At 40.3% G+C, this 24351-nt stretch overlaps 1 protein-coding gene across 5 annotated transcripts in view; it reads left to right on the forward strand.

The window, feature by feature from the left end:
* Positions 1–117: 117 nt before the first annotated feature.
* The window catches only part of ryr3 (ryanodine receptor 3), a 111405-nt gene continuing 87171 nt past the window's right edge, over positions 118–24351 (forward strand). For 2 of the 5 annotated variants that reach the window (XM_023415121.2, XM_023415123.2), the window contains exons 1-4: positions 118–193; positions 15976–16095; positions 21799–21903; positions 24248–24268. In XM_023415121.2, the coding sequence (XP_023270889.1) occupies positions 146–193; positions 15976–16095; positions 21799–21903; positions 24248–24268 (294 nt within the window). In that variant the 5' untranslated portion in view covers positions 118–145. The remainder of the gene's footprint in view (positions 194–15975; positions 16096–21798; positions 21904–24247; positions 24269–24351) is intronic. The other 3 variants (XM_023415124.2, XM_023415125.2, XM_023415122.2) reach the window with 2 other exon arrangements.

Here is a 24351-nt window from a genome sequence, read left to right on the forward strand (position 1 = left end):
GCGGTGGGGGTGGGGGGGCTCCGCCGGGCTACCCTATATGGCTGTGGATGAGCTCTATGCTAATATCGGCTTGAGAGGCACAGCATCGCGTTTCTGCCGGCAGTCAGTGGTGGCTTCCAGAGTCTGAGCAGGCTCCTTCACAGCCATGGCTGAGGGCGGAGAAGGGGAAGATGAGATCCAGTTCTTGAGAACTGTAAGTAAAGATAATTTCATCGGTGCAGGCTGCAGCTCAGTTGTCGCTTTCAGAGGCAGCAGACAGATCGTCAATTAACTAAAACCACCGATCCAAGTTGGATTATCGTGGAAGTTTCAGGGGTTAATGTTGGCTTTGATCCTGCATGAATCATTTTTTTTTTTTTTTTTTTTTTTTTTTGGGAAGTTGCCGCAGGTTGCGAGCTGCACCCTAGGGCCACGGCGCACCTGTCGACAGGACTCTTTCATGTGGCGAATCTCAATGAGACTCCCGTCTGCAGGTGCAAGGGCAAAAATGACTTAACACTCCACACGCTATTTCATAACACATGCCCCCTCTCATTTTCCACCCTTCCTGCCTCTCTGACCTGTCTGATTTTCTCAGGAACGCCTTTAAGGAGAAAAACATTTATTTTTATAACTCTTTTTACATAATCGTACACTGCTGTATTTTTATTTTTTTATGGATGCATTCTCCTCCCCGGGGGGAAGACTTTCAATAAGTTGTGCTCACACGCAAGCCAACCCTCTGCGATTACTATTTTAGTTGTTTGACGCAGATTGCTTACGGTGTCCCTGGTTCATGTGGTTATGCACAGCAGTTATCCTTGTAAATGATATGACAGCTTGTATGTTAGTGTGGAGGGAATATCTCTCGCGGTTGTTTGACCGCGCACGTAATCTTCTCTTTTGCCTCGTGAAGCTTTGTGTCCAAGGTGTTGCACGAAGAGCAATACGACTCAGTAATGACTCATGTCAGCACAGCAGGGATGCCTATGGTTTTATGACACATACCTTTCAATTTTTACCCTGAGAGACATGGGTACAAATGTGTTGATTTGAGCTCTGCACATAAAACCGATTGTCACCTTTAAATTGAATTTATCCTCTAATTGGCTTCATTTCGTTGAGTAACTGAAACCCCTGGAGATCTCTGGGCCACCTCTTCCCCTCACCATAGATTTAAACTTTTCCCATGTTGCACCTGTTTGTTTTTTGCTTGATGGAATCTGTTGCTGTCTAAAAAGGTTTACTTAAAGGGCTACACCAGTGGTTTTGCATGTCCATTTATCCATTTACTACTCCATTTAGCAAACCACGCTGCTGTGATTTAGGAAAATCTGATTTACAGTATTTTTTCGGACAACCATTGGTTTCCATTTATTTCTGTGAAATATGAAATCTATTAGTAGTCTTTACATTGGAACTTGCTTGAGTTGTGTAGTCCATCACAGTCAAGTCTGTATTGTTTTTCATTAAAGCTGCATTGTTGCATTTAGGTCATTCACTGCAGACCTATTGTACACTTGAACTGCATTACAACCATAAAGAAATACTGACAAACAATGTGAACAATCACCTTGTAACTCTGAGGAATTACATGATTTAAGCACGTTGCAAGAGAATGCTAATAACTTAAATTTCATACAAAAATTAATGGAAAACAATGGAAAAACTTCTAGGGGTATTCCAGTGATTTAGGTTCCATGCTTCCATAAAGTTGGATGTTTTGTGAGAGACAAATCAAAGCAGCAGAGTCCAATATATTCTAACCTTTAGTCCATAAACTATGAGTCACACCCTCAAAACCCTGGATCCTACATTTCCCATGATGCAACTTGATATCTTCTTTCATTTGACCCTTCTTGCCTGGTAAAAGCCCTCCCTCTAGAGACACAACTGTGTTCACAGGCTGTGTAACACTTATACTCATGACAAGTGAAACTAATCTTCATTTGTAAAATGGCTGGTCCTTAAGTAACTTTCGTCTTGGTTTTCCATTGACGTCCGTTCAGTTTAGCTGAAACAGATACAGCATATTGCTCTATGCTCTGCATTACAGTGTATGTATGTATGTATACATACACTGTAATGTTAATCTATACGTAAGCCCTTGAGGGCTTGGCTGGTTGTTACTGGCAGGCGGGACCCTGTACTTAACAGCTCCCACTATTTGTGACGCCAGTGATATGCTGATCCATGCCTCTCAGATTCAACTGTCACAATGGCATCCTGGTTATCTGATGACAACAGCGATTTGAGAGAGGGGCTTCCCCTGAGGGCCCACAGGGCCTTGTTATCAAACCTCAGTGGTGAGAGAAGCATGCCCTCACAGGAAGCCCTAAAATAAGAGTGTTAATTGAAATACACTATATCGCAATCTTTTGAACATTATGGAATAAGCCTGTGTACAACTGGAAAGTCTTTGTGGAGAAGGGAGTCAAAATAGTTTGATAGATTTTGCATTTCTAGCATTGTTTGTAGACATTTTGTTTCAGTTTTGAATGGAAATTATAGTTAAAGCCGATTTGTGGTGGACATTTTAGCAGTTGTGGGTCTGAGATTTAATAGAAATGATGTGAGTTTTAAATGGAGAGTAGTACATTCTTAAAATGATCCCGTGATACGATCCAACTGTCAGGTGGTGACAGAGGTCCAGACATTGTGAATCAGTTTCGGTGCGGACCTTGCTGCTTGCTGTCGATGTGTAACGTTGGGAAAGCTGGCAGCGATGAGAGCTTCTCTGTCAAAGAAAACAGCAACGAAAAGCAACCGAGAGGAGGAAAATGTTACAGCTCTCCTGCAAAATGAAGAAAGCAGTTCGCTTTTGTAACTTTATAGTCCCACACTCAAGCTTTCCCTCTGTTCTGATAGTTTAGACTTGTTTACTGTCATTCTTGCAGTACAGTAACAATGCAGTATTAGGTTTGGTGCCAAGCAAATGCTGCTGGATTTATCTTCAGAAAATGATCAGTGTTCAGCTTTGGCTTGTTCTGCACAGGACAACAACAACAACAACAACAACAACATTGTTCTAGATTTAATTTATGCAGGAATCAGAAAGTTTGCAGGAAATTAGCTCCGTTTGCCAACTGCTGTAATATGAGAAGTCTTAATTGCAGTGCCATCAGATAATGATGTGCAGTCACCTGTTTTATTTGGTGTATTGTTGCATATTGATTGTGTTGCTGTGTGAAACAATGATGTAATTCTAAACAAGACAAGAATTTTAATGTGGTCGGGCCAAAATTGAATCTTTGCTGAAACCTCTCCCCCCCCAAACAGCCAGTGTCCAGTCATAGCAACCTTAACTAGGCATGGCAGGTTGGTTCTTTGGTTGTTTTGGATTTCTGCAAACACAGAATATGTTTGCAGCACTAGTTAGAATTATATTCAGCATCTAAAGAGTTTGGAGGGTTGTATCTCTTTTTTAATCTTCCCTGAAGCTGAAAACACACAAGCAAAAGTGTAAAATGTGGATTACATAAGCAGCTCTGTCCCACTTTTCATTAGATTTGGGGAAATTTACACTTCAGTAGCGTTACCTGAGATAGCGTTGCAATCGCCAAACACATCGGTTAGTCCTCATCCAACAAGCCTATATGGCTTGGCTTCTGAGTGTAAGTTAAGAAGCCAAACAGGATTATGTCAGAATGAAATATTATCTGATCTTACCTTTTCCTTTTCATACACAACCACAATACTGGGTCCACCAACTACCTCTACCCTGCAACACAAATACTGTTTCTTTATTTCAATGTCTTGGATTAATAATTGGTGAGAATGATGACTGGAACACGCAGCTTTAGGCACAGTCTATAATCACAATAGTGGGGTGGGGTTAAGCCAACAGTAAATTGAGGCTTTTTTAACATGGACTTTTTAGAGATATTAGGTTTATACCTGACAAGAGTATACGTTTATATTAAACAGTATTTTCCAGGTGAGCTACTGTTACACCTTTTGAAACCAGGTGATCGAGGCTTGCAGTCCACCAGTAGCTCCTCTGGGCTTATTTGGAGTTTATGTTGTTCTGGAAGCCCTCTGCATACCAAGGCGAAGACTCTAGGGGTTTAAATTTAGCCTTTTTAAAGATGATGCTTCCACAGCACATAGAGCTCTACCCCCCTGGCACTAAACCACACCAGGGGAAGTGCTTGAGTTGGGGCAGGACAAGACCAGTGACACTTTAACACCATTTTTATAGGGATAAAGTAGCATTTAGAAATCAATTACTTGATACCACACAGTTATATACAGCATTTTCTAAAGCTTAATATGTCAAAGTAATTGACAGTGTCAGAAGGGCTTCAAGTGTTGCACTGAACTGATAAATATAGGAAACAAATCAATGTGGTACAACTCTAGAGGAGCAGTTTTTAGTGCGGTGGGGCAGCGACAGATGTGATTATTTATAGATATTTCAGTGGTCAGTTAGGTTTTGCTGTGAAACATATTGCTCAGGGTTTATTTCTGAAGGTTTGATGTATGGTATTTTTGTTGATCACATGTCCATAATATGGTCATGCATGGGGATGGCAAGATTGGAGTCCTTGCCAGTGGATATTTTGGGGGGAAGTTAACTGAAGTTGAACGGTTGGATATTATTGTTTAAACTGAGTAAAGAGATCACACCCTAGGTCTTAAACCAGAGCTAAGGGATGAAGAGTGTAGGTTTGGACAAGTTTCATTGATATAATTGGCTGAATGGTTGACGAGGAATGACAAGAGTGGAGTCAAGTGTCAGCGAACATGAAGAGAGCTAAAAACAAAACCCTAAGTCAACCCCTAATTTGAAGTTAACTACCCGAGCAAACAAGACAAAGTGAAAATGGATTTTGTAATATGTTTATGAAAGATTATTTCCTAGAGGAGTCTTGCATTTGGTCCTGCAAAACCAAAGGAGCTAAATGTGATCATGATGAGCTACTGTGTATCTGTGGACAACCCTGTCTCCTCCTGCCATAATGTTCAATGATATTATAATAATCACTGCTAATGCCATTGCAGAGATGGTAATGTGGTTGGGGTGGTGGTAGATGAATTAACAGTGCATTCGATCTTGACATAGAAGACATACGTTTGGGTCGCTTCTTATACAATGAGCCACAGTTGACATTTTTAACATTCAACAATATTTTCACCATAAACGTGTGCTGTCGATTGTCTGAACATAACGATTCTTTTTTATGCTGCAAGACTATGGTTGTAGAAAAAGAAAAACATTGTAAATTTAATGAAACTATCTGACCTTAAGGTGCATTTAGAAGTCGATCTTCAGCTTTCGATCATAGTCACACTATATTTGCTCAGTTGTCGTGTAATTGTGGACTTCTAATTTCTTCTTCTTTTTTTTGCCTGAGCAGGATTACTGGTCCATGCTGGCTTAAACGTTTAACTTTAAAGTTTGTTTTTGTCTTTGGAAATAGCAGTTAACCAAACCAAACAAGTCTATTTAATAGATGATTTTGGGCTTTCCAATGTATCACATGATCACCAGTGACGATGAGCTTCTTTGTGGTAATGTTCAGTGTGTATGATTCACAGTGCAGTCTATCATCCTGGTGGCATTGCATGTCTCCCAGAGCAAGTTCATATGAACAGGTCTAAAGAGAGGCGTTAGCTGTGGAAATGATACTGTATAAAGACAGTGATTGGTGGGAAATGAGCATAGATATCTTAACAATGCTGACTGTGAGACCAGCTGGAATAATCCAAAAGTTAGGAACACTCGTAATTTCTTTGTGAAAAGATAAAAATCTGTCCCAAGTCATTGCGTCTTCACTCCTGTGTTCAGCTTTTACTATATTCCACTTGACGCCCTTGCAAAGTTTCCCTCCTCTGTCCGCATTGAGAAGAGAGACAGAGACCAGAGAGAAGAGGTAGCGTTATCCTGCTACCTCAGGTGAACCTCCCTCAGCTTGATCTAAATTGAATGGGAAGGATTTCCTGTGTATTGATTGAGCAGGCCGTGGTGCCAATGCAACAGAGTGTTCTCTGGCAGCTCCGGCTCTTTCAGTCACCAGTACTGAAGGACAGCGAGGCGGCAGGTTAGCGTCCCCATCATTTACACAGCCCTGATGTAGAGGTGGCAGCACCCAACATCACTATCTGTGCTTCAGTGCTTTTCATTCATGAATTGGGTATTCAGGGTTTTGACCCTGTTTAGTTAAATAACGGACTAATTGATCATCTAAGCTGACATTCCTGAGATTGTTTAAATATTTCATCAGAGGCGAGCTGTGTTAGAGTTGCATTGAAATGTGTGAATTTGTTTTAAGATTTCAGAAAAATTCTTTTAATATGTCGATTTAGAGGAAGATTAAGAGCTTGTTAGTAAATATGGAACGAATGAATTAGAACAATATAAAATGTTGTTAGTAAAGGTGAAGTCTTTATTCATCTCTGGCTGCTTCCGCCTGGTGAAAAGGTCAACATCATCTAGTGCTATTTTGTTTTCCAGAAAGAAGGCTGTATTATCTTTGCATTATTCTATGTCTTCGACCTTGAACTGGCTTGTAAAGCTTATAAAATACACATGATTATGAAAGTAGGATTATGAGGTAGGACAAGGCTCTTTGTCATTTTAGCTACTGTTTGGCCTCAGGTTTGTCTTCACCTGCGGACCTTATCCAAGTGTTCATTCCTAAGATATTACATATCAATATGGAAATACTCAGTTACTCAGTTATATTAGCCTGCAATGTTAAGGATATATGTTATCTACATATAAGTTACATATTTATTTTGACTATGCATTAGTGTGCCTTGTCTGTACCTAGAGCCTGTTTTTGCTGTCTCACAAACACAAAGAATGTAACTGATTTAATTATGAATGCATTACACTATCAAAATCAATACCTTGTTTGAATCAGCGGCTCTAAATGTACTTACTCAACAATGTTATATTCATATTGTGTGTTTGTCAAGTTTCATATGACAAGCAAAAAAACAAATAAATGTAACTTGTATCATTATTGCATTGATATTTCGGTTCCAGCAGGACGCATTGTGCAGCGTATTGCTGTGGAGGTCCAGGCAGAGTTAGTAGTGAATCTCAGGAGGAGCAGCAGCAGCGAGTGGAATCCTAACCCAAATAATTACCTTCATTAATCAACCGAGGACTGAAAAAGGTGCAGCCTCTTAGCGTTTTAAGTGTCCCTTAGGTCACTCAGTTCATTTTCATTTAAAGCCAACATGGTTCAGGTTGTTATCAGCTCTTTGGCCATTACGGTTTTCTTCTTGAAACGAGATAGAATTGTTTGTTTTATTAATCCACTTTAAAGGCCCTGAATATGTGTTTTCTCAATCAGCTTCTTAATATGAGAAACACAATCCTACATGACCAAAGTATTTTCTGCCCAAGTTCTGACAAATTTGGTTGTTTCACAGAGATTTCTGTTTTTTTTTTTTCTTTTCTTTTTCTCTGTGAGAAAAGTGAACTGCATTTACCCTCTGCCATTTCAAATGAGTGTTTAAATTCTGGGTGTATAAATTAATCCACTATATAGTGGCCTAAAGAATTCCTCATTGGAACGAAAAAACCCTTAACACTATAACGTCACCTGACTTCCTCTTTTAGTCCAGTCATAATTACTACAGACACTAGAGGTCACCTAACAATAAAATGTAACTGTGGGTCGTAATAAGCTGCTGCACAGGTGCACACCCTATGGGGTTGTTTGTTTAGGAGAACTGTCACCATGAAGCAAATAAGTAAAGTCTTTCAGTCTCAAACTCTTAATAGATATATCTAAAATGCTTTTTTAAACTATCATAGTCATGAATGTTTAAATAAAAAAACCTACAATAGCTGATTCTGTTTGGCCACTTGGGGGCAGCAGAAACAAGTTGTGAACAAACACTGTTACATTGATACCTTTCTAAGTTGAAATGTTGAACTTTGTAGCAAACATATACATATTTCTTTATACATATTTTGCATATCTACACATCTAGCAGTCGCCATGAAACAATGTCATTCATTTGGTGTGGCCACCTGCTCTTTTAGCTCTGCTTTTGGTCTCTACCAACTTCTGAGGGAAATATCTGACCATAAAGCTGCTAAACACTGCACTGTACTCACCAGCTGAAGTCTCAGCAGGTGCATGAAAGCCCTTTTAACCAGAACTCCTTGCTGTACAGCCACTGAACAGTGCTGGTGCAATGTGCCTTGCTCAGGGGCACCTCATAGTAATAAGGAGCGAGGATCAAGCACTCAGTCACTTTCACACCAAATCTTTTCAGTTACTGCTAACAAATAATCTATTGTTGGGCGACCTGATAGTCAAATGGTTAGGGCGCGTATGACATGGGCTCATACGGCCTGAGCAGTGGGTCCTCGGTTAAAACCCCAACCTCTCTCTCTCTCTCCCCCAGTTTCCTGTCTGTCTCCACTACGCAATCCAATAAAGGCATAAAATGGCCACAAAATAAATAAATAAATAAAATAATCAATTGTTTGAATTACTGATCCCTTTTAAATTACTTTCTGACAGGGTGGGATTTAAGAATGTTTCACTTCAGGAAAAACATGATTTTGTTTGTCATTCTGATAATAAGTCATTCATTTTCAGTTTTTCAGTAAGCCCCCTGATATTTACAGTGGGCATCCAACCATGGCAGCTACGTCTAGAGATGACACCTTATAGCTTGATGGATCTGGAAACCAGTTCCATTCCTTCTAGAGAGGGAGGGTTTACCTTGTCACACACTGCTACTGATGCATTGTGAAACTCTGAAATGCTCATTAAATTTATCTTCCCAGGTCCTCTTATTGAACCCACAGCTATTCTGTCTGAATTTGACCTCTGTGAAATCTGCCTCGAGGAAAAAGTGCTTGCCTTATCATGTTGATGTCTTCTGAGGATTTTGCAACACAAGAGCTAAAAATCAACTTAAAGTGTGCATCAAAGTTGGACACACAGCAATGGTGGGATGGAGGGTGAAACAATTGTTGGCCTGGGTCAGGAGCTGAGAGCTTAGAGAGGGAGAAAAGAAGACTTAGGTTTGCCTCAGGTGAATGGCTTCACTTTACTTTATCTCTGCACTTCTCTTTCTGTCAGAATACTTTTCACTCTCTCACAGCCACACACACACAAACACACACACAATCCTCTCCCTCTTCACACCCCACTACATCTTGCCTGTGTCCGCTCTGTCTCATCAGACAGGATGATGGACTTTAGCGAGGCTCCAGCTCCGTCCCTGACCAGAGGACCCCCCCCCCATTTCTCAGCGCATCTGCTGAGGTGGATTCCTCGGCCTTGCATGCATGGAGGCCTCCATTATTTTGAAGCTTCTCTAAAGCAATATGCATACAAACTAAGCCAAGAAAATCCAATTTGTTATAAGAACACCATATAAATCTCAGAGTCTGTGATCCATGGCAGTGTACTATGGGGCAAACCTTGCTTGAATGTAGAATTTTAATATAGAGCTCAAATGTTGGCTGCATTATTTATTTTGACCCATTATGTAGTCTCAGATATGCACACACACTTGCATTTGCACACCTAATGTTAAAACCTTAACAAATCTGTGTGTAACTCCTGAGATCAGACATATTTCTGCTCTTGAAGAGTTTAGAAGACTTATTATTATATATAATGTATATAATATAAAGATCTGCTAAATATATTTGTGGATTCTCTGAGGCTGTAGAAAGTCCCAAACTACTTCAAAACTGGAGGTCTAGATATTGTATCTTTGAATTACTTATATGGCAATAATTATGGATAAAAACAAAACCTTTGAGTATTATCCACAATTTGCCCATTACTTTACCAAGTAGTCCAATGACTTGAAAGTCTGTCCTTGAGCAAGCTATCAATACAGTTTGGAAAGGACATTTGCCTTGAGTGACCCTCCAGAATTTGAGGGGTTTTTAGAAACAGAGCATTTATTAAATCTGTCTTGTTTAAAAAAAAAAAAGTAATCTAAATCAAAGTTGTCCACATTCAAGAACTGCCAGACCTTGTGGAGAGAAGAGAAACGAGAAGAGCTACAGCAAGAGTCACCTGTCAACCCACAAAGGGCGACCAAGTAATGACAACAGGGCAGGAACAGTGAGCGGCTGCACCGAACAACAGTCAGAAGTTAAACAGACGGGGTGATGGCAAAGCTTGAAAAGCATTTACCGATGTGGCCTTCCATCCCTCTCTGAACAACATATACCTCCTGTTTGCAGTAGTGTTGTTCTATCTGAGCCGCGCTAACTGCGTCTTATTTGCATACAGGAAAAACACACAATAATGTCATTATCTGTAATAATGTGTACGAGGGCTCTGTGAAGCTGTGCTTGTTCATATAAAATATTACTAAATGAATAATTTACCCAGAATGATCTGAATAATGACATTTCCTGCAGAGACAGCACGGACTGTAGCTCCATGTTCACTTCATTTTGTTTGTATTCTGGAGCTAAACGGCGGCTCGGATGGAAAGACGTGGATCTAAATCTCATTCATTTAAACACCTCATTAATCAGTTATGATGGAAAGCGTCCTGTAGCTTTTGTAGAAGATGACTGAGCAAAAACATTGAACGACCCAGTGTAACTGCTATTGCTGCTTAAACACAGAGTGGGGAAGAGGGGGGGGGGGCTTCTGTGGAAGTTTAAACTTTTGAGTGAATGGACATAATCTCTCCATCTGCCTGTGTCCCACTCTCCTATGCTCTCCATTACTTTCTCTCTTTTCCCTCACAGTCCTTCCTCAGCTGGATGTGTAATTGTGAAGAATGACTTCTGGGAACAGTGGAACTAAAATTAATGACGACATTTTTCCATCACTGATTAGGAGTAACAATGGTGGAAGCTTCCAGTTTCCGCTTGAGTTAGCTCTTCTGGACAGCAACAGTGTGCATCAGTCATGTTACTGTGGTTCCAAGTTGTCTATGAAAACTAAACTTTTTGCTTTAACAATGCAGCATTGAAATTTAAACTTACTTACTTACTTACATGCTTTTTAAAACAAGAATAGGATGTCTTATTACACCATTCTCATTTCAACAGTCATTACTGTTTAGTGCTCACAAAGAAGTGCTGTTTCATTGTTTTGCCCGTCTCAGTGACATTTATTCTGAAATCATCTAATGAAATTTGTGTGTGCTGAAACTAGACCTGAACAGTACACAGTCTAGTACCTTTGCTTTTGTTTACCCTTAGATTCATGAGTTTATCTTAATCATAGAACAAATCAGGCAACATTTACACATATATTTGTTCAAGATTAAGCATTTGAATAAAGTCTTTTGCATCTTTATGTCTGTGAAGTAGCTGCAGATGCATCCACAGTAGCTGACTGACTTGAGTTTGTATTTGAATCATAGACAGAACAACAACAGACCAGGGCAGGAACTGGTATAGGTATATCTCAACCCATGAGATTATTTCTACCTGCATCCTGACTTATGAAATGTGAAAAGTACACCCAGCTAAAACTAATGCATTCAAATACAACAGCTCTGTAATAAATCCTGACTTCATTAAAGTTACGATGTTCAGTTTTTATTGAAATTGCTTCTAGAGGTGTTGAATCATCTGAATTATCATTTTGGACAATGCAGTTTGCGCTGCTGTTGAACTGTATTGCATCATACAGAGAGGTGTTTCTGTTACTTAGCCTACCGTCATTGATAGAAATGTAGTGGGAAAAATATCTGCAGAGCTAAAATGTCAAATTGCTAAAAAAGAAAAGCAGTTTCTCATCCCTCCTCTCCGTCTCTCTTCGTTTCTTGTTTACATCCTCATCTGTTTCTGTTTCTTAGCTTCCAGTTCTATTTTTCACCGTCACTGCACTTTGTCAGATTCTCTTTTGCCTTTTAATCTTTCTTTTCACACGGCCAGCGTTTCTCCCGTCTCCTAAGGCTCTACAAGGTTTTAAAAATTTAACATTAGGTTGGAACTCTGTGAATAATAACTTAATTTATTTCATAGCCAGGTGCTCATGTTTGACAGATCACCTATGAATACAAAGGTTCTTTAGATCTGTGTTAGCTGTGATCCTTTACAGCTTGGAATTCAGTTTACAACAATCCTGGGACACAGGCTCTTTAAAAACTCTTGTGTTCCAGAAATAAATGTCAGGCTTCGAATCTCAGCGCTCTGATAGGCAACATCGTCAGCCTCTATCAAGCTTATCAGGATATACTCCTTCACACATCTACACTGTATCTACTTTGCTCCCCATGTTGCTAAGCTAAGCTTCACTAAAAACATGTAGCTCAACCTGTACTTAGCACCCTGCCTGACATTTATGAGAAACACGACTCCTGAGCAGTCAGAGCTATTTAGACAGACTACACACCGAGACAGTGTGAACAAGAAGACAAATGTGCTGGAAATGTCTTTGTTCCTTTCAGTTTTTAACCCCCGTCTGCCTTTACTCCTTCTCAAAACTCGCCTGGTGATCTCCACTGAGCATGTGCAAAGCATGCGTGTCAAAATAGCAGCGCTGAGGGATTGAACAGATTCACCTTTTCTCAAGTTCACATTGGTGGCAGCGCCGGGTGAGTTGTGGGAGTTTATTTGGCACGCTGGAGCAACGGGAGTTCTCGGGTTTCGGCACACACAGTAACACACCTGTCCCTGTCTGTTAAGGCACGCGGAGGCTGAGTGCTTGGTGGACGAAGGCGGAGGGAAAGAAAAGAAAGCAAGAGTGGGCAAATGTTGAGGGGTCTTTTTGAGGGGGCAGTGTCTCATCCAGCAGAGCTGGCGGTCGTTCAAGAGAAACTCTGGATTGTGTTGTTTCTGCAGGATTCAGAAGAATATTGAGCGGCTAGTGAGAATGGGTGGGGTCGGGTTGGGAGAGGGCAGAGTCAAGTTCCCGCTGTACACTTGGAAGCTGGGTAAAGCAGCCACCCAACCCTCACTTACCTCCTCCTGCCACAGGCCAGGACCCTATACATAGTACTGATGCTGCTCCTTAGCTGTCTAGCAGATGGTCACACTGCTGCTGCGAGGATCACTTTGCCTCAGATTCACTAGATTCTCTGGCTTTGGATCAAGTCAGAGGCGAAGAGAGTGACAGAAAGTGTCTTAATAAAGTGTCTTGGCTGTGGGTACAAATGGCCGTTTCATTCGTTTCTGAGCTCTGATCATAGCGATTGGATTTTTATGAGTTAATGCCACCATGCATTCACCCTTGACATCAAACGGCCCCATAAACGGCGTCTCCTGTGGCTGTATTTATTTAGAACGACGTTGGCATTATCATCCATTCTGCTCTTCCTCCCATTGCTTCACACTGCTCAGATGACTGGATGGCATCCAGTCTATGTAGTGTTTTGATCCCCAGTGCAACTCTGACCACTTCTGGTTCTGAAGCTGCTCTATCATAGTGAGAAAAAAAAAATCAATTTTTGTGCATCTGAGCTCTCGAGTGTGGTTGCCCATTTTCAAATTTCAGTATGCATGAATGTAGACTCAGTTTTCAGTTCATTTGGTACGCCTAGCTTAAACTAATGCAGTGTAATACAGCCCTGCAATAAACCCTATCCCCTATCATGAAGGTTATAATGTTCAGTATTTATTTATTCAAACTCTTTTAGAGGTGTGTTGATCTTTTTGGATGCTGCAGTTTGTGGTGTTGTTGAATTGTGTTGTGTTCTACAGAGTCTCCCCTCATTGATAGAAAAGGGGTGGACAAAATAATAGTGACACCTGTCAGTATAACTCAATACAACTCAACAGCACTATAAACTACATCCTTCAAAATGACCGCACAGTTGAATCTACGCCACTCTAAAACAGTTTCAACAAACGCTGAGCCGTATATTATGTCTCTTCATAAGCCTTAAGAAAGGCGTGGTCCAGTACATATACATGTAGACAGGGTATGTCAGTGAAGTAACAGTGCCAGGACCTGGTGCCAAGGCCACCACTATCCCAAACAGCTGTAAAGAAAGTGGTGTATTGACTTGATTTTAAAGAGGTGACAAGTCTTCGGTCATCCTGTGGCCATATTGAGTTTCCCTGTCTGTAGCCTGAAACAACAAGCTATCACAAAACTACCAGGAAAGCTGCAGCGGTGATTCAGAGCCAACACTGATACTTTCTGCGATCAGTAATCACCCCCCTGAAGCCCAAAGTCGGGTTGTGGGGTATTTAAAGCGCTGCTGGTATGGACCTCTGTGCCAGCTCGGCCCTTCATTTACTTGGCCATGACATTTAACTCCACTGTGCTTCATTTTATACATTAAAAGTGCCTCTAGATAGATTGTTATCGTGCAACACAAACGGACCAAAATATACTACATCTTAACACTTAATACAGGTTGTTGGTGCATCCTTAAATATTCCAGAACTTTTCCTTTTCATTGGATCTTTTCTCATTAGCTTCTGCTCTGATTAGCTGCTGTAAATGCTCCTTTAACCTTAATGTGTTTCGCCATCAGTTTGCTGCGATTACATCTCTGAGGTAGAAGTTACATCATCTGTTAGATGTTATGAAGATTTTGTTTATTTAGGTAATCAGTGGTTATTCTCTTGAGCCTTATCACATGTTAATTTTTGTTCTAGCCTTCGACTAATAATTTTATGTGTAAGATTTCACAACAGTAGCTTCATATTGCCCGGTTAATTCATTTAAAGTGTGCTGCTGTAGCAGGAGAAGACTGTCCACTCAGTACACTCTCCTCCTCCCACATGTAAGAACCAAAAAGACTGAGGATCTAATTTGTGGTGCAACGCCGACACACAATGAAGCATCTTCAAGAACTATGAAACAAAGAGAATGACTACAGTGTCTGTTTGAACTTTGGTATTTTCTGAAAGAACAGAAAAATATGTCCTAATTCCCAGAAAATTGCCCTGGATTCTACGCAGGAGACATTTTCTCGTTTTTTTGTTGGATACACGAGATGGTGCTGAGTGCTCTCTAATGCTGAAAAACATCTGACGGTATAATGGAGTATGTTGGAAGGCTGAAAAACCCTCTGAAATTATTTTCATCACATGGTGGCGTTTACATTGCGATCACTGTAAAATTTTCCAGAGCATCATTGTTTGAAATACTGTCAGGGCCCGTTATCTTGCCTCCTGAGTCTGTGGGTGCTGTGCAGCCTGTATCTAAATCTATTGAATTAATACTGCTGTGAAGGAGGTGGGAGCCAGAACCATGGCAACCATCAGCTCAGATTAGTGTGGGACGTGAGCTGGCAGGAGACATGCACAGACCACATACACTACACACTCACTCACACAAACAAATCAATAAATGTGTGTGTGTGTGTGTGTGTGTGTGTGTGTGTTTCCAACTAGAGCACAACCCTCTCTGCCCTGACAGATACAGATGTTCATTTATTGGTTGCACTGATTGAATAGAGGTCTTCATCTCTCCCACAGAGATACCAAAGTCTGCGTAACAGGTTTAGAAATGATATTACTCAAAGCTGGACTGCCCTCACTGCTATTGATTAATGCATTTTTTTTTCTAATTTTTTTTTTCTAATTTGTCAACAAGACACGTCTTTGTGCTTCCTTTCCATTCTCTGCCAGAACATTATTGGTCGCAGTGTGCACTTTTTATTTGATTTCCAAAACAGTCTTGTGAAATAGAAATGTCTTCTCCATCCTGTCACCCTGTGGGGAGGTGTTATTTCACTTTATCAATACATGATAAAAAATATCTGGCAAAAACCCTCCCCTCTTCCTATAGGCAGTGTTTTTACCATGTGGGATCTTACTCTTCTTGGCACATTCACAATTTAATATGATTATTGATTTTGAGGAAACCCAGTCTGCCCTCAACCTATAACATAAATTCTAAGGTTTATCTGTTATGCTGCTTTTATCTAAGCAGCAGTGACTTCTGTAAGTCCAATGTGCCATATCTGGGTGTGCAGTTTGAACTGTTGTATATTTGAATTTCAAAACAGGGAGGCAGAGGAAGCAACAATAGCTAGCCAATATAGATTATTTGATTCTTGTCCTGTCTTATTTACTTTGGATAGGCCACTGTTGAATACTTTTGGCTTTAATGCTCCTCTCTTCTCTGGCAGGATGATGAGGTGGTGCTCCAGAGTGTGGCCACCATCCAGAAGGAGCATCGCAAGTTCTGCCTGGCTGCTGAGGGACTAGGAAACCGTATATGTTACCTGGAATCCACGTCGGAAGCTAAGGTGAGGATGGGAGTCAGCTTTCCAGTTTAAAATGGGATATTTTAAGGTTGCTGTAGATATTATGTGGAAATGACAAGTCTGTGATATGACCTTTAAGCTGGGGCAGTACTCTGGAGATGTTTGCCTCTGAAAATATTTCAGCTGACAGCTAGTGTTTACCACTGTCTTTCAAGTTGAAAATGGGTAGATTTTTCTTTACATTTTGTGTGTTGGTGCAGTGGCTCCTGGCCTTTTTTGTCTTTGTAACCTCAGAGCCCTATTAGATGAGCTCCAGTATCCCCCTCTTCAACACCAGCCATCATGATCAAAATGTGTTCGTTTGAATCATCTTGAGTTGGATGTTATCTAACACTATTTTCAGTATAATTATTTTTTTTTAATAAAATTGAACTGACAATATGATCAATATTTAGGTCTGTTTGGTCTGTTTTGCATTTGTTCTTTTCTATCATTTATCCCTTCTTTTAGCTAACTAAACGACAGTGATTCCATGAGCCCCTGCGACTGCAGAAGTACCCCATGTGGTATGAGTACCCCCGGTTGGTATGAAATATATTAGTGGACACCCACCATGCTGATAAAGGGAAGCTGCTCTTTTGATAAGATAATAAAATGGGGATTTGCAAGATCTAATATCATGTCCAGCAAACATCCTTCAAATGTAATTAACTATGTGCAGCTTATTCAACTTCTTGAAACTGACCCAGATAAGAATGTTCAGACATTTAATTATGTGAAAACTAGACATGTGGTCTCATTCTTTGTTTAATCCAAAAGATCAGTGGATGAATTAATAATTAATTTTTTTGGATGATGGTGATGTTTTTGAAAAGACAAAAATGTTGGTGCTGTATTAGTATGTATTATGTTTGTGTCCCCTCTCAAATATTAATTACATCTCCCAGTAATTGGATCCTTGAACAATTAAACTGGGACCTATCCTCATTTGAAAAAAGATTTCTCCTGCATTGTTAAATAGATGCACAAAATAATATTGCATCCAAATATAGTCTGCAGTCCAGTTTTGCCCCTTGGCAGTCTTTCTTCCTGAAAACAGTATAAATCAAAGAGACACTTTGACTGAAAACCATCTGTTTATCCTCTTTCCCGTCCACCTGCTATTATTGAGATGAGCTGCCCTGCTTAATGATGGGGTTGAATTAGGAAGTGCAGGTTTTGTGGAGTAAACTATGCTTACATAGATTTAAAAAAAAACAAAAAAAAACAACCTCAAAATGAGTGCCTTGGTGGTGCAGAGGGAAAACACACCCCCACTGCTGCAGCCATCCAGGTTCAGTGGCCGCTGTGATGAATCCCAACAAACACAACTGACAGTGTTTTATGGGGTCAGTTAGGGATATTGCATTTGTTTCTGCACTGGTGCATCCCAGTGGTTGGTCATGGAGCCGGGACAAACAACACAACAACAGACAGGTTGTATAGAGCATGGTTGTCACCCCTTGTGCTGCATTATTGTAAGAGGAGTGAAGGCTCTCATTATGACTGAATGCTGTGAATTTGCATCTCGCTATCGGTGGTGATGTAACAACACAACAGAGCTGTCAGTACTCTGTTACACGTCTCATTAATTTTCTTTTTGACAAGATGTACTGTATGGTCTTCAAAAAAAAAAAAAAGAGGCATGTTGAAATGAGGCAGATCATTTTTGCTCTGGAGAATATGTTTCTTAATAGGAACATAATCATTGTATATCATTATGTGCATCATTAGTCACAACATTTTCTGTGAAAAATTCTGAGACGTTTGGGGAGAGCAAGTTTGCTGCCAGTCAGTAATGCAGATGCATGTGGGAACAACAATGCAGCAAATATATGGTGACGTGCTTACCGTTTTAATTTTGGCCTCATCCTTCCTACAACTGTAAAACTTTTCACTGCCTGGTTCGGATGTTCTTGATGAGCTGTGGATATCAATTAAAGCCTGATTTTTAATTGGGCCACTGAGCAGTAAGACTATGAATAAAATTTGGGGAAACGAGGTAATGTTTTGGCTCACCCACCTGGAACTGTTGTTCAGCTACACCTGCAGAGCTCTAAAGGCAGCTGGTCACAAACACTTCTCTCCTTTCACCTTGGTGCCGGTGACAATGCTTTGGACCTCCTTGGGTGTGAAATGTGGCTGAGTGTCGACGGTGATGGCTGTGGTTTGGCACGTGGGAAGGGGCTGTCATTTGCTGGCTGATCTCAGGTGTTGACACCTCATTTCCCAGACTCTAATGAAGCCTGGCTGCCTGCCGCTGCTGGAGGTGGAGAGAAATAGGAGTCATTAGGTTCAGTCAAAGAAGAGTTCTGAGTGTTTGTATTGTTTCACATATGATATACTACAATGGCCTTTTGTAAGCTTCCATTGTGGTTGTGCTGTCACTCCTTGTGAAGACAGTAATTTATATATCGAAACTACTAACAACACATCTCATGATAATGTAAATAATCAAATGAGATTGTGGAACATCTTGCTGCAAAAAATGTTGTTCATATCCTTGTCATCCTAACTATTTCTATTTAATATACTGTTTTGATTATTTCTGTTTAGGATTTGATTGTATTGACGGATAAGGCTGGCAATATTCCTTATTCTTTTTACTGTACACGTATCCCATGGAAATACCAAAACTCAAAGTGTTAATTGACTTTCCCACTGTCTGTGTCTCTCCCTCAGCCTCATGTCTTTTGGTTCTAACAGCTGTAAATCCTTCAAAAAGGCTCATGAATATACTCAAACATTTTTACATTATAAAAAGGTAAAATAACAATTCCCCTAAAAGAGCTGGGAACCGCAGTTTTTTTAAGTAAAGTTATTTAAACGTGAAAAAAATATATTTGTTGGGGACTATTTTCAGCTGCAGGATGGTATATGTGGGACGGACTCAAAATAAACTGCAGTGGCCATGTTCAATGTAATGAGGGGATGCGTCACCCAGGGAAATGGTGTGGCTCAATAATGGATTTTTAATAGTTTTCTGCTATACCAGGCTTTGGTTGCATAGACAGTGCTTGGTAGTAGGATCAGTTCATTGTTGGTTTTGGTCTTTTGATGAATTTTGTTGACACCAAGAAAAATCTGGAATATCACCAGACTGATCCTTTAGCATGGTCGTTCTATTCATTAATTTCTGCTTACATGCCTTTTTGTTAGGGAACAAGTGGAAGTTAATGGGATTTACAATAGCAGACGGCATTGAGAAGATTAATTTATTTCATATTATGTGATCTCCTTTGAATAGCCTGCATATTATGTAATAATCTAGACTGTCAAGTAATACTGTTTGATCTTTTGAAGAATCATTTTACCCATTTTTACAGCTTATATCATTGTACTGTCTCAAGCTCCCTGTAGAGTATGGAAAAAATAAAGGTCAGTGTGACCATGGAGACAGTCTTTTCTATTCACAGACATGGCAGAATGTTCAGTATGTCTGCCCAACCCTGGAAGAAGTATGATAATTGGAAAATTGGCGGTGAATAATTCATAAGAGGTGTAAGGTCTGCAGCAGGTTGCGAGTTATCACTGTAGAAGGTCGTATGACACCACAGGTATAGCTGCGTCATGTCATGTTGCATTCGCTTGAAGGCAAAAGTAAATATTCATACAGCCTTTCTCAAGTTTTGTGGTGAGATAAATAGATTTTGGGGCTGCAAGACTATTATAAATGTCTTTTCCCATTAAAGTTGTTGTTTTTTTTGGTCACTGGCAAAATGTTATCTGGGTGAAAATGCAATTAAATGACGAGTATCCGAGTGGACAGCATTTGTTTGCAGGCTGTTGGTTACAGCACAAAGATCTGGACACGCACGCACACGCGCACACACACTGAGTGGTGCTGGAGGTTCCCTTGCATGTTTGTGTTGAGTTACAGAGCAGCGCCATCCTCATTATCACCCTGCAGCCCTCCCCTCTGCTCACATTTCTCACTTCACTGCAGAGTTCAAGGGTCAGCCGGTTGTGTTACTGAGTCAGGGCAGGCACCCAACACTTTAAATCATTCCTTGTCCTCTTCTATGTTGGGGAGAGATGGATAGTCATGCATGTTATATGATGCCAGCTATTGTTATGAAATTGGAGATAAACAGTGGTAAGTACGTACTAAATAATATTAGGATTATTTAAAGTTAAGAGGGAAGGGATTATAAACGATATGATGGTGTGAGAGAACTGGGCTACAGCTACGTTGTTTGTTTACATGTCGTTTATGTGACATGTCAGCAGTGTAATGTTAACAGTCAACAGTGCCATCTAGCACATCACCAAGTAAATAAATTTTTCATACTCTGACAAGCAGATGCTATTAATGATCAAGTCCCCCGGTCTGACTGTGAACTGCTTTGAAGAAGAACGTACAAGCATCAGATGCCCCGTCTTTTTCTAATTACCCAAATGATGATTTCAAATATACAATACACTTTTTTATTCTTCAGTATCATCTCTATGATTTGTCTCTTTGATAAACCTCACTTTATTATTGCATCCCAGTAACAAACACCCTTATATTACACCGTGCCCTTGTTTAACAGCCATGCATTGAAAGTTTACAGACAAACATAAACAGTTAACTGAAAGTGGAGGACAAATCTTCAGCCTTTTACAGCATAGAGCCAGACAACCCTGTGTGCTGAGGAATACGGCCGACCCAAACTAATTATTGGTCGTTGCAGTTTCGGGCCGAACACCTTTTGACAGCCCTCCTCATAATCCCCAGCCACTCGTTAGCAACACACCAGGATGGCAGAGAAGTTGGAAGTCATCAGAATTATTTATGAGCACCACTCCTCACTGAGCAGTTTAATCATTTCACTTGGTCTCTTGTCTCAGATCAGGGCCTGCAGTTAAATCTGTATCCAATTACTGCAATGGAAATATTAATTAAATATGAGACTGTTGGTGAAATGCTACATGCATAAATGTGTGCGCGCATGTGTTTAAAAAAATCAACAACATTTGAACAGTTCTGCATCTCCCTGATGTGTTTAAGTCTATTCGGTTTCATTTCTTTAAGATGCATAAACATAAATGTGTGTGTTTATATCACATCGTCACTACAATGAAAGATAAGGCAATGTCTAGTTGTCCATACTCTCAGATGGTTTATGGATTTGGTAAATTAGAATTTAAATATCTTTTTGATGTCAGTTCAAGAAGTTTTATCCAAAAATATTTAATTATATATTTCTTTATTGAGCCATCATCGACTTCAGTTGGGAGCCTCTTTTGGCCGACACTGCAATTTTCGTAGGTCACTCACTTTCTGCATGTCACAGTCCATCAAACTGCTTGGACGTCAGCTTTTACAATGTCAGTGGGAATCATAAAGTTTGTTTATAAACTGCATTTCTGAAACCATTTTTACTCTGAAATCTTCGGTCTCAAGTTGTAGAAAGGTTTATTATCAAACCTGACTCAAGTGCTACCTGGTATTTTCCTCTCAGAGATCAGAGCTCTGTAGACCAGGGGAGTTGTGTGTAGCTGCTTCCTTACAAGGGGAGCAAAAAAAATAAATAAAAGGGCGAAAACCAGTTAAGGAATTTCAAGGAGAATAAACTGCTGGCACATTGTTTTTGTACCCAGGAGAGGAGTCTGTCATTGCCTCTTCAACTTCAAATTGTTTCTTTCCCTCTGTCCCTTTGTCCTTCCCCTTGCTCTCTCTCCTCCCTTTTTTCCTTCCCTTTCTTTCCCTCTATCCTGCAGTATGTTCCTCCGGACCTGTGTATTTGTAACTTTGTGTTGGAGCAGTCCCTGTCAGTGCGGGCCCTGCAGGAGATGTTGGCTAACACTGGGCAGAGCAGCGAAGGGGTGAGTACCTCCCTTATTCCCACTGACACCCCCCCGCCTCTCCCTGTCTTGTGCACACAAACATACTCAAACACTTGTATACACATACATGCACACTCTTGTACACAAACCAATCTGTAGTCTACTGGCAGCACAAAACGCCCTTGAGTTAAGTTGCAGCTTCTGTATTTCTGTGTGCTATGATCTATAAGAGTATAATGGAACAATATTATTTTAAACTGTTTTCTAGTTATAGTAATTTAGCTGAAGGGATATTGATTGAAAGAACTCCCTCATTGGCAGAACAGTCACTGCATTGGAGGCACAAATGCCCTGAATCTATTTAAAGGGGCTTCTCAGTTCAAATCCTGAAAGCTGTCCTGATTGGAAATACATCAGAGTTTTTTTGAGGCCACCAAATCAAGGCCAAGTCCAACCATGGTGCTTTAGCTGTTTAGCCTAATGTGATGTTTTTTTAGGCTTCTCGTGAATACAATATTTACAGATGGAAGCAGCATTTCAAACCCCTTTAAATGTCAAATTGGGAAATCAAATATAGGTCCAGCACAACTTTGTGGAGCTGTTAATTGACATTTATTATTCAATAAATGCAGCTGCATTTAACTGCAGTTTAACTAGCAAGTACCTGCTGGCTCCGCTACAACAGCAGGGTCTTGGTCATGTTTAATGTCCCGCTTTCCTGACTTGGAAATCTGCAACAATAGATGATTTTTCAAGTCAATAATTTTGAATTTAAAAATCTACATTAATTACTAATCTAATTACAAAGATACTGTGTGGAGTCTGTGTGGAGATATATTTTAACAAGAAACTATATAATTGTACATGGGGGAGGAAACAGGTACCTTTTATTAATAAGGTTGTCATGACTAAGATGTCAGTCTAAACTGACAACTGCTGAATTACTCACTAACACTTAATTAGTTAGCCCATACATCAAACTGTTTCTGCAGGAAATATTGACTTTGATAAGTGATAATGTCAAAAACCAATAAGTAGGTTGGATCGAATCCCAGTAGCATTTAGGGTAAGCAGACAGACTACAACTAGCAATACTCTGAACTACTTAAACACAGAGAACTGTAATTGAATTCTCTTTTCATTCTCTGTACACGTTCCCCCATTTTTTTGCAAAAAGAGATCAGAAGGCTCAGGAAATGAAAGGCCGCCAGGGGTCAAAGACAGGGGAGAAATTATCTGTGAGTGCTATGCTGCATTCATGACCACCTCCTCTCCTGGCCCTGCGCTCTCTTGATTTATGCCAAACAGTGTGCGAGCCCCTTCCTACCGGCTCCGCTCCAGCTCACTTGGCATGTTTATTAGAGCAGGTAAGTAATCTTTGATCAGGCAGAATCTCTGTAGTGACACAGGGGTGTCATCGACAGCACAGTGAAGCCATCCGGCGGGCTACGTCTGCTCTGTAAACCCTTGTCAGATGTTCATATTCACTGGTGCTGCTATGCTCTAATAGAGTCATTTCATGTGTCATTTAATCTCATCACCCAGCAATTTTAGCTTTAGAGCCAAATGGAGAGGTCAAGAGATGGGAAGGGATGGCATCGCCCTCATTTGGAGGAAATTTTAAGCCCTTTCCTTCTAACATGTTTTGGGAAAAACAAAGAGAAAACAGCACTTAAATCTCATACATGCTAGGATTACATTTTGATGAACAAACTGCATACAAGAAGTTGTGTCTTATTGGTGGTGTTTTTTTTTTTTCTTCCCATCACTGTTCCTTTTGGATACAAATGGTCTGTATTTATTTTGAAAGCATTCCTCAATTCAACTATTATCATTAGCTAAAACTTAGGACAGACTGCTAGTATTCCTGGAACAGAGATGACAAAGCTATGGTTGCATGAATCATTGTGCAGTACAGATGCAGCTATTAGAGAAACCCGAGCACTGCACAGCATTACGGTGTTGTTTGCAAGATGAATTGAGATGCAAGATAGCCCAAATTGTGTGCTTTGATAGGTTGCTCTGGCTACCACTGTACTTTCATGCACAACATAGCCCTCTGGCACAGCTGGTTCTTTAAGTGTCTTATTTTGTATACCGCTTGGGTCCTCTCCACTGGAGATTCAGGCCTGCATTGTTATTAGCCTGGGTAGCAGATTTGTTTGGTGCTCAACAGAGCAACATTGTTGGCTGGCCTTGTCTGGCAAGACAACATGATGTTGGCTAGAATACAAACTCTCTGGTAGCAAGGCTAATAAATCACCCTCCTCTTCCTTTCCGCAGTAAGGGCCCATCTCTCTCTATTGTTGCTCTCAGATTTGTGTAATTGACTGCCATACATCCCAATAACACATTCTTTTCATTTGTATTTGTGTGTTAATAGAGCGCTGACCATGAAAAATGGGTAGGTCCATCAGTTTATTCATCCATCATGTTGTCAGTGTGCATGACAGATGTACTGACTGCCCAACGAAAGGGTTTAACTTT

Source organism: Seriola lalandi, unplaced genomic scaffold (assembly GCF_002814215.2).
Source record: "Seriola lalandi dorsalis isolate HSWRI2012SDOR001 ecotype SW California unplaced genomic scaffold, Sedor1 jcf7180002054544, whole genome shotgun sequence".
In the NCBI taxonomy this organism is placed as follows: Eukaryota; Metazoa; Chordata; class Actinopteri; order Carangiformes; family Carangidae; genus Seriola; species Seriola lalandi.